Source organism: Medicago sativa, chromosome 6, assembly GCF_051527215.1.
Source record: "Medicago sativa cultivar Bolivia chromosome 6, Bolivia_mono, whole genome shotgun sequence".
Classification (NCBI taxonomy): Eukaryota; Viridiplantae; Streptophyta; class Magnoliopsida; order Fabales; family Fabaceae; genus Medicago; species Medicago sativa.
In genome coordinates, this window is record NC_140754.1 from 95,517,646 (window position 1) to 95,529,396 (window position 11,751).

Genomic DNA, 11,751 nt, shown 5'->3' on the forward strand with positions numbered 1-11,751 from the left:
TTCTTCACCCAAGTACCAAGAATTTCTACATCTCCATCATTCTCTTCAATGCCATTCAACCAATCTTCCAGCTTCTGCTTGGCTTGCTCTTGAGCCTCAATGCAGGAATCATGCAGAGCTGAAATAAGGTTGACGACCCTTTCTTTGATCCTTCTCCATTGCTTCTGATAGCTTATTGTATGACCCAAGTCATTTCTACTTGCTATTAGTCTGAGAACTTCAGAAGCAATATCTTCCCACACATCTTTTAGTACTTGAGAATCCAGGTAAATGGTGGGAGGTGAAGGTTGTTTAGAGGGTTTTGGAGGGGCTAGGGGAACAATTGGTAGGTTTGATGATGATTGGTCATTTGTAGTTGATGATTGGCTGGTTGATGGTTGGTCAGGAGTGGGGTCAACTACCATATCAGAGGCATGATCATATTGATCATCCTCAGAGTCTGTGTCCATATCACATACACCAGTATGGTGGATGATCTTGATGACTTGAACTGGTGAAGAAGATATGGAAGCAGAGGTTAGCTCAGGAACAATGTGTTCAGGAGCGGCAGTTTCAGGTTCAGGTTCAGGAGTGGGTTTAGTAACTGGTTGCTTTCTTTTTTGATCTCAGACTATCTCGAGATGACAATGTAACTCATGATGACAACAACTTGAAATGGTGGGAGAAGTTCAATATCTATGGATCTGAATATCTGATGTTAGGATCAATGAATTCTATGGTTGAGATTTTTCCAGCCCTTTAAGCGGTATCTTTGGCTATAAATGTTTATTTTTCTCAATTTATGGCAATTCAACAATAATGAGTTTGTTCATGAGAGGGTATCATCGAGTCAATTTTGATTTTTGTTTATGTTTAGATTGTTTGAATTTTTTTTTTTTTTTGTAAAATTGTATTGAATAGTTGAATTTGATTGTAAAATTGCGTTGAATTGATTGTACCATTAATTTGATATTTTATATTATCTTTGGGCCATTAAGATGTTAATTATCTATTTAATAACCATCATTTCATCAAAATTTTTTTGAAAAAAAGGCTATTATGGTAGTTTAATCTTCCATAATATAATATTTTTTTTAAATAAAAAGTCATATTTCACACCTTTTTTTTTTGTGTAAAATCAGGTGTGATAAGTACTTATATAACACCTGTTTTTTCACAAAACAGGTACGGTAAGCGCTTTTTAGACCCGTTAAAAATTAGGTATCGTATGTCAAACTTACAACACCTGCTGATATAACCCCGGTTCAAAAATAGGTCTTAAATATCTAAAAAGCAGGTTTTATATCCCTGATTTGCACTAGTGCACAAACCAACACTCTGGTTTAAATTTTCAATTTTCGATTCATATAACAAGCTGAACCCATTTTCAATTAATTTTCTGTTCATCCCATTGAAAAAAAAGGAACCTAGAACATAAATTCATAGCTGATTAGCAGACCCCCAACAGGAAATTGAAATCATAGCAGAGAAGAACACATGACATAATTAATAAGAAGCTAAACCCATTTTTGATTCATACAACATGAATTCTTCATCCATTTACAGTAACATAACAACAATCAACAACAAATTTGATGCAGTTTTTCCAGCCATGTAAACATCCATTTTTTCCTTCACCATTCTACTCTTAATTAATTGTTTACGTTTCTCTCAAAAAAGTAATGCTCAGATCTTGAATAGAGCCATTGAATCTGATTAGAGAATATTGGATGAAAATGGAAGAGGTTAGAGAATTTTCTCTCTGATTTTTTAAAAATCTAAACTTGTAACAATACTTTCTTTTAAAAGAGCAAATCTGAAGATTAAAGAATCAAAACATTGTAACAATGGATAGTAGCATTCATTGTCTAGATCATGATAAATTTGTTGTGGTTCGGTATCGTGCATATGATAGCTTCGGATCTGGTTTGAGAGGAGAAAGAATATGGAAAGGGAGATGGATAGGTACCAATAGCATATAATAAGATCTATAGGACTTCATTATCCAACGGCCAATGTTTTTTATCTATCTTGCGCACGGGTAGGAGACCTACAAAGGTCTCTCACGGTAGAGCTTCCCCAAATTGACTACCTTTAATTTACAAACATATTATTTTCTTTTACCTATTACCAACAAACAGCATATCATTATTTATTTTTATCTAAGAACTTGAGTCACTACTTAAAAATAAATATACTTGAAACACCGTCATTCTTGTGAAGCATTTAGGTTTCACATTTTGCTTACAAAAGAAGCACTTTCTTGGTGAAGGTTGCAATTTGCATCCCCCATTTTTTCTAATACATCTATTTTCCTTTGTCATCCATGTTGTTGTCAATGTTCAACTTGAAATAATTATTAATTGTGTCTGGTTAACGGTGAGTAAGTATTATGTTGTCTATTTAATGATCCTTCTTTTTCATGTTCCTTCTTTTTCCACTATTGATATGTACCTAAATGAAGCTACTATGTACTCTATTGTTAACATTTCAGTGATTAAATGTAATTCAAAAAAAAAAGATACCTATTTCCTTCCTACAAACTTATTAAAGAAAACAATTCATACTAAAAGTTATAAAAACTCATTTTCTAACAAGCAATTTTTGGTATGTATCACACGCCACAAACTACTATAATCATATTTTATATGTTTAATAATATTAGAATTTTTAAGAATTTAATAATTTTTTTTAAAAATATATTTTTGCCCGTGCAACGGGCGGGTCTAAATTTAGTTATCTATTAAATATAATAACTACATACTTAAACTTCGTTAACATCAAAATTTTTGTCGAAATTTGATTTCGAAATAAAGCAATCCAAATACAAAAATATATAAGACTCACATGAAATAAAATTAACTCCAAGAAATATATAGGAGATGCGGATTAATGTTGACTTGTGAAGAAATAAAAAAAACAGAAAATAAATAGAAAAGAAGATGCATGGAAACAAAATTATGGACTTTTCATAAAGTTATCTAGAGAAATTATAGGACAAAGACCCGGCAACACTAAAAGGGATTCAGAAAACCAATGGATTCAACTTATTTAATGCAAAGAATTAGTCAAAAAAATTTATAATATTATTTTTTTTACACACCTAATTTAGTTTATTGTTAGTTAACTATTGCTACACTCGGGCCTTCTTTCTTGTGCTTGAGTGGCTTGCAAAATAGAATTACTAATAGCCTTCCAATGCCATTTCCTAAATCAAGCAAATTTTGGGGAATAAATAAAAGAAAACCATGTAGGACTTAGTATTAACTTTGTCTCATAGTTTTTGAATCCTCATTAGAGTTGGCACTCATGACTGTTCTCTAAATATCCTCTTCTGATTTTGTTTAACAACATAGTTTGAAAATATTTCAACAAGATAGTGTTTCTCACTTGAATTGATTGTTTAAGAAAAAATATCTAAAAGTTAGGGGAAAATGGCAGGTGGAGCATTTGCAGATGGTAGCACCCTCAAGAGGGCTCATCTTTATGAGCATAAGATAACTGGATATCTCATATTTTCTTGCATTATTGGAGCACTTGGTGGGGCCCTATTTGGATATGATCTTGGTGTTTCAGGTGAGTTCAACTTAATTGTAAATATCCTTATTATAAAAAATAAACCAATACAAATTTTGATTTTGCCATTTATAGGAGTAGGGAATCATTTCCAAAGAGAAACTGAAAAGTTTAATATACATGTGTAAGTTTAATAACCTTTATATATGATTATGCACAATATTATACATGTGTACGTATTTAATCCCAAGCTAAATATAACCCGACTCTTGTTTTTCTTCCTTTCAAGTGAATCCCTTAGGCAGATTTAAGGTAGTATTTTCAACTCTCACAAGGATATGAAAGTATCACTTGATAATCACACGCAGGTGGTGTTACTTCCATGGATGATAAACCAATACAAATTTTGATTTTGCCATTTATAAAGAATAGGGAATCATTTTCAAAGAGAAATTGAAAAGTTTATATAACCTTCATTGATGAATATGTACATATTATACATGTATACGTATTTTATCCCAGATGAACCCCTTAGGGAAATTTTAGGTAGTAATTTGAAAATCACATATTTTTTGGTATTAACCACTCAATTTCTAAAGGAACGCGCTCCTGATAATCTAGAGTCCAATCAGGGATAAAAAGTCCAACAAAGGATTGTTTTAGTCGGAATTGAAATTTGAGTTATTCTGAACGATTATTCCGAAACAAAGGGTATGAAAGTATTGCTTGATGATCGCAGGTGGTGTTACTTCCATGGATGATTTCCTCGTAGAATTCTTCCCCAATGTGTATGAGAGAAAGCATGCAAAACTTCAAGAAACAGATTATTGTAAATATGATGATCAAATATTGACACTATTTACTTCATCTCTCTACTTTGCTGCTCTTGTGTCCACATTTGGTGCTTCAAGTCTAACAAAAAACAAAGGAAGGAGAGCTAGTATCTTAGTTGGTTCTGTAAGCTTCTTTTGTGGAGCTATTCTCAATGCAGCTGCCAAGAATATAGCAATGCTGATTATTGGACGTATTCTTCTTGGAGTTGGTATTGGATTTGGAAATCAAGTAAGTTTAATTTTGGAGTTTAATAACTATTGTTGGGCGTGAGAGAGTATATAGAGAAAAACCAAAATCTCAGATTGAATAGAGATAAGGTCTTACATGAGTTTATAAAGATAGAAACACATCACCTTACAAATTGTTTTTGCACAAATGAGTTAGGCTTAGTATAAAAATTTAATATGGTGTCACCAAACACATGAGTTTTCGTTTTTTGTTCACCAAATACTTTGTGATTAATGCATAGTTAGTACTTTTTTTTTACCTTAACATGTCCTCAAGATAAAAAATATGGTCACGAATTTTACTCGCATATCATGATTTTTCTAATTATTATGGTGCAGGCTGTTCCTCTATATCTTTCAGAAATGGCACCAGCAAAAATTAGAGGAGCAGTTAACCAACTCTTCCAATTAACAACATGTTTAGGAATTTTGATTGCTAACCTTGTGAATTATGGTACTGAGAAAATTCATCCTTGGGGATGGAGGTTATCTCTAGGTTTAGCAACAGTTCCAGCAACATTCATGTTCATCGGAGGCGTTTTTTGTCCAGAAACACCAAACAGTCTCGTTGAACAAGGCCGAATCGATGAAGGAAGAGTAGTGTTGGAAAAGATTAGAGGAACCAGAAATGTTGATGCTGAATTTGATGATCTTATTGAGGCTAGCCGAGAAGCAAAATCTATTAAGAATCCATTTCAGAATCTCCTTTTGAGAAAGAATAGACCTCAATTCATCATTGGTGCAATTTGTATTCCAGCATTTCAACAACTAACTGGAAACAACTCTATTCTATTCTATGCTCCTGTTATTTTCCAAACAATTGGATTTGGCTCTGGTGCATCTCTATATTCATCTGTTATTACAAGTGTTGCTCTTGTTCTTGCTACACTCATCTCAATGGCTTTGGTTGACAAGTTCGGTAGGAGAGCTTTCTTTTTGGAAGCTGGTACTGAAATGATAATATGCATGGTAATTACATCTTTCATATATATTATTAAGAGTCATGATAAGTTGCTATTTTCTGCGTGCCTTTAGGGCACAAGTTAAGGATCTTAGAAAAAAAATTAAAACATAAATTTTGTAGCGAAAAAAATAAGTTTTTATGCTTGAGACATTCAATGCACAATTTCCAAAATTATGTTTCTACATTTGGTTTCTTAACTTGTTCCTTAAGGAACAAGTTAACATTTCTCTATTTTTAACCTACTTTAGATGAACTATTCTAAGAATACTAGTTGTTTGTATGGACATGTTTTAGCTTATCTTTTCACATAAACTCTTGAAGACTGTTTGGAAGAGCTTATATAAATAATTTATGAAACTTTCATAAGTTATTTTCAGTTTGACTCTATTTTATCTGTTGTTGCTAATTTGAGGATTTTTTTTGGTGGTTGTGAAATTTGCAGATTGCCACTGCTATAGTTTTGGCTACTTGTTTTGGAGATGGAAAACAACTGTCATTTGGAGTTGCTATCTTTCTAGTTTTAGTGATTTTCTTATTTGTTTTGGCATATGGAAGATCTTGGGGTCCCTTAGGGTGGTTGGTTCCTAGTGAACTCTTTCCATTAGAGATAAGGTCATCTGCACAAAGTGTTGTGGTGTGTGTCAACATGATCTTCACTGCCATCGTCGCACAATTCTTCCTTGTGTCACTTTGCCACCTCAAATACGGAATCTTCTTGCTTTTTGCTGCATTGATTGTCCTTATGAGCTGCTTTGTCTACTTCCTCTTGCCAGAAACCAAGCAAGTTCCAATTGAAGAGATTTATCTTCTGTTTGAGAATCATTGGTTTTGGAAGAATATTGTCAAAGACGAAAACAAGGGGTCCGAGACACAAGCATAAGCTAAAATCTCGAACATTGTTCCTTCTGAATTTGTTTTTTTTTTTTTATATTTTTTTTATAGGAAAATAAATGTTAGTGGTTAATAAAGTTAGGGGATGGGAAATTTTGTAAGCAACAAGGATCAAATCTTGTACCTCCATGGTCAATACTAGGCCACTTTCGGAGATAGCTTTTTCCTTATGATTTTACGAAGAGTTTTGCAATTTTCTTCATGTGTTGATACTGTTTTCATTGCTTTGGAGTTTAATCTTACGATTCCAAGATCAATCTATACTGGTTTAGTTTAGCTTGCTAAGCAAGAAACAATTATGAAAATAATTATGACATTCAAACACTATTTTAAATTTATTTCAATACGAATCTCAAAAGAGCTTGAATAACCACTAAATTTAGAATAATAACACTAACATAATCTTTATAATAGGCGAAGCTTCAATAATTAATTCATGATGATAACATACAACTCAAGTCTCAAAATCCACTGCCACTCCAAAAAAGAAAAGAAAAACTCAAAAAGCAATAGAACGAAAGCCATCCAGTGTTTCTAACTATCCTTAAGCATGCTCGTATTTGACGGTGGTCAGTTAGAGAATTCGGTGTATGATGGGATATGTATTAATTTCAAACTGCACTTCTTCATGCCTGAACAGATTGCTAATATTTGAGAGCAGGGTTAAATTTCATGAAATTAACGGTTTTATTCAAATTATTGATTACCTTGAGAAATTTTACCTTCCCCGGGAAATCACTCTCTATTGTAAACCATCCAACTTTTGTACCATGCGATGTGCTGTTTATGCAACCTTATCCTACACCTTTATGTATGCAAGTCCTTGTTCTCAGATCACAATGGTAAATGTGGCCATTGCCATGTAACATTTTTATTCAGTAAATTTTCAGAATTTTGGTGGCCTGAGATAAATGTTTTGGGTGATAACTGTTGAAGAAATATTAAAAATTTCCAGTTTGGTTCCTCTTGGATGGAATCATAGTGTGCATTTGAGTGGAACTGCTAACTGGTTAGCTATTTGCGGTGACTATACCTACCAATTGATGTTGGATAAACATTTAAACAAAGTCATGTTGATCAATTTTGTTTCACCAGGCTTTTTGGAGAATTTTTTTTGACAAATTGACTTTTAGAGATTATTTGTCATAATTTATTTTTAAATTGATTTTTTTTTTTATTTTGGTTTCCTACGACTAAAAGTCCGAAAGACTAATCCCACTGTGTGACCCAATTAATCCTAGACAAATTGACTTTTAGAGATTATTTGTCATAATTTATTTTTAAATTGATTTTTTTTTTTATTTTGGTTTCCTACGACTAAATTTTGGTTTCCTACGACTAAAAGTCCGAAAGACTAATCCCACGGTGTGACCCAATTAATGCTAGAGCAAAACCATCATAAACTCACACACAAAAACTCACACACAAAGTGGAGGTACCGGGGTTCGAACCCCGGTCATGACGTCCGGCTTAACAATTTCGGCATTTTTGACAGTTGAGCTAAGACTTATTCCTTTTTAACTAAAGCAAAAGATGAATTGTATTGCATATGTATATAATTATAAAAAAAAATCTAACCTTTTTTTTTGTCAAAAAAAAGAAAACCTTTTTTGTTTTTGTTTTAGAAAACAACTAGACTATAACCCGTGCGATGCACGGGTATATATTTTTTTGAATGGTTTTTTAGAGTTTCATGTATAGTTATCAAATTGACTATATTATTAGAAACATTTAATGGAATACAATAGTGTTTTAAAAAAACTAAAGTGATTCATTAATTGACTGTATGATGTATATACTCCATAAAAAAAATAAAGAATAAAAATGAAATCAAACATTCCTTCAAAAAAAAAAAATGAAATCAGACATATATATATATATATATTCCCTAATTTGAAATGAGACATATATATTGCTTATAGAAATGTTATAAGTGGCTATATTAAAATAATGATTAATAACGTAAACAATTTGTCAAAAAGTTCAGTCATGCATTAAGGTTAGTGGACGGGGTTTAGTGGTAAGTTATGATGTTGATAATAATAACCGTGTGGGTAGATATTAATAAGTGGTTAGTGAGTTACGGATAATGTGATAGTGGGATATTGGATATCAATTAATGGAAACAAAATTAAATCAAAAAAATTGTTAGTGGCTTAGTGGTCAAAATGTTGAGGAGAAGCTATTGGTCTTGTGTTCGATTCTCAGAAGAGGTGTTCGATTCTCAGACTTAGAAATTCGATTCTCAAAAGAGGTGTTCGATTCTCAGAAGAGGTTTTTTTCATAAAGATTTTTTAAGCTAATAAAAAAAGGCGGGATTAGGGTTACTCAGGGCTACATTTATATATACTAGACCATCGACCCGTGCTCCGCACGGGTCCTATCGACTAAAATATGTACGAATAAGTTATATCATAATAATAAAAAAAAATGAAATATTCACATGATAAAAATGTATTACATTAATCATATCATCTTGACATTAATATAGTTTGAAAACCGTACATTTTACATTAGTTATCATATATTACGAAATACTATAAAAACGACATTTGAAGTGACACTAGTATTTTCATATTCATCATTGGTTATCATCAACTCATCTTTTTTTTTACGTATTCAACCCATCTCTTAAAGTAACTCTTGTTAATAGTCATTACAAATAAAACAAACAAAAATTTACTCCTTTGAAACTTGATCCAAGCCTTAGACCAATTCCATATTAAGTTTGTGCTTGTGTGGCAAGAGTTTATAATTTCCCCTCATTAAATCCTATCATGACATTCTCTAGCTTATATGTTCCTCCTTCTTCAACCATTCCTTGAATCGTTGGCACCAGGAACTTACGAACAGTGGCATGGATCCGTCCTCGCTAAACAAAAAATAACATGTCATCAAATATAAACAATAATATATGTTATCATAGTGGCAACTTGAAAAAAGGATCATTTATTTATACAATCGATTTATATAATATACCTTCTCATCAACCAATATCATGTTCATGAAGATAATATCGTCTGGATTTTCCTTATCACAGATCAGCCATATATGTGGCACACGGACAATCAACTTCAAATCCTTCCTTCCACCTGTCACAGCTGCAATGGGGGTGAAAATGTTTGCCATATTAGCAAGTGCAAGAAAGAGTGATATTTGCTTAAATTTGCTTAAAGTCGAGAATGGATGTATTAGCACAACTAATTGGTATTTAAATAGGTAATTGGCAATTCTCTTCGTTAGTTTCAAATGTGAATGATCATAGTCTTACATTGGCAATAATTACTAATCAAAAGTCTTTAATTGCCATTAACGACGTTTTGAAGCCATTAACCACGTTCTTAATTTCCATTAACACTACGTCATAATTACTATTCAAAATCGAATCAACCTTGATACGTGTTAATTTTTGAAATAAGTACGTGATAATTGCTTTTAATAGGTAGTAATTGGTAGAGTGATTAGTGCATAATGCATAAAAACAATTTAAAGTAATTCCTATATGAAAATATGTGACTTAAAAGTTTTTAATTGTCATTAACGACGTTTTCAAGCCATTAACCACGTTCTTAATTTCCATTAACACTACGTCATAATTGCTATTCAAAATCGAATCAACCTTGATACGTGTTAATTTTTGAAATAAGTACGTAGTTAATTTCCTTGATACGTGTTAATTCCCTTGCTCTTAATTGTCATTAACAGTACGTAATAATTACTATTCAAAATCGAACCAACCTTGATACATGTTAATTTTTGTAATAAGTACGTAGTTAATTGCTTTTAATAGGTAGTAATTGGTAGAGTGATTAGTGCATAATGCATAAAAGCAATTAAAAGTAATTTCTATATGAAAATATGCGACTTAAAAGTTTTTAATTGTCATTAACGACGTTTTCAAGCCATTAACCACGTTCTTAATTGCCATTAACATTACGTCATAATTGCTATTCAAAATGGAATCAACCTTGATACGTGTTAATTTTTGAAATAAGTACGTAGTTAATTCCCTTGATACGTGTTAATTCCCTTGCTCTTAATTGCCATTAACAGTACGTAATAATTACTATTCAAAATCGAACCAACCTTGATACATGTTAATTTTTGTAATAAGTACATAGTTAATTGCTTTTAATAGTTAGTAATTGGTAGAGTGATTAGTGCATAACGCATAAAAACAAATAAAAGTTCGAGGGAAATTTCACCTTGAAACACATATCTTCCTATCACTCTATATCGGATAGCATAGTATAGTGTAAAAATGCATGCGTGAAACATTGAAATGTCAGTAGAATAATGTGATAGGAATTAGTGTATGCGTGAAACAGTATAGTGTAAAAAATGCATGCGTCAAACATTTTTAATTGCCACTTTCTAAGGGATGTTTATGTTATTTCTGATTAGCAATGGAATTAGCAATTATCAAGGGATGTTTATGTTATTTCTGATTGGCAATGGAATTAGCAATTATTGTAGGGGATTGTTGACCGACTTGATTAGGCTTTAATACGTATTCAATTGCATTAACGAAGTGAGAGAACTTTTTTCAAGTTTGAATAAACGGATGTGATCAAGTGCTTGAACGAATGAGATTACTTGAGCAATAAATAATGTTTAGGAGGGGAAAAAGTTAGGGAATTAGGGCAAAGTAGGGAGGATTAGGGCAAACATGATTGCCAAACAACTCTAGCTTTTATAATAAAGGATAAAGATAAAGATTTAAGAGCAATGCTAAGGACAGTCACTTCTACACTCTCCATTTGACACTCTCTCATATATTGGCCCACGTGTCCCACAACACTCTCACAGATTTGGGTAACCGGTTGAACAGGTTCAAAATATAATTAATGTTTTTATTTTAATTTAATTATTAGAATCTCGAAAATTGTTCCCACGTTGCAGTGGATGAAGTAGATCTTTGAGACATCTCCATTGTTGCCTTAAAAGAAATGGACGAAGAAGCTCATCTTAAGCCATTTCTTAATTTATTTTTTTAATAATTTATTTCATCTGCACAACTTACCCATTGGCTTTGAAATCTCATCGAATGTCCTCATAATTTCGGTAGTTGTGTTGTGGTGCTTTTGTTTTTCCTTTTCTGGTATTGGGAGTGTTCATAGTTTTTTTTTTTGTTTCAAAAAAAATTCTTGAAAATGGTCTGAATTTATTGGAGACAAGAGGAAGTGAATCGTTATTGTAAAATTTTTATTGTTTGGAATAATATGATTTGGCCCTTTGTGAAATTTGAAAAAAAAGATTTAATTTTTAGTTTTTGTTAACGGGTTAATTTGGGTGCTGAAAGTTGAAAGTGGGTATGGAGTTTCATCTTGCTGTAATGTC

The 11,751-nt window shown here is 32.1% G+C and overlaps 1 protein-coding gene across 1 annotated transcript; it reads left to right on the top strand.

The window, feature by feature from the left end:
• The first annotated feature begins 3,241 nt into the window (after window positions 1–3,241).
• LOC146918503 (sugar transport protein 14-like) lies at window positions 3,242–6,604 on the top strand. The gene is made up of 4 exons (XM_085720124.1): window positions 3,242–3,555; window positions 4,235–4,557; window positions 4,896–5,525; window positions 5,963–6,604. The coding sequence occupies exons 1-4, from the start codon at window positions 3,414–3,416 to the stop codon at window positions 6,398–6,400; spliced, it is 1,533 nt and encodes a 510-aa protein (XP_085576250.1). The 5' UTR covers window positions 3,242–3,413; the 3' UTR covers window positions 6,401–6,604.
• Window positions 6,605–11,751: the final 5,147 nt, after the last annotated feature.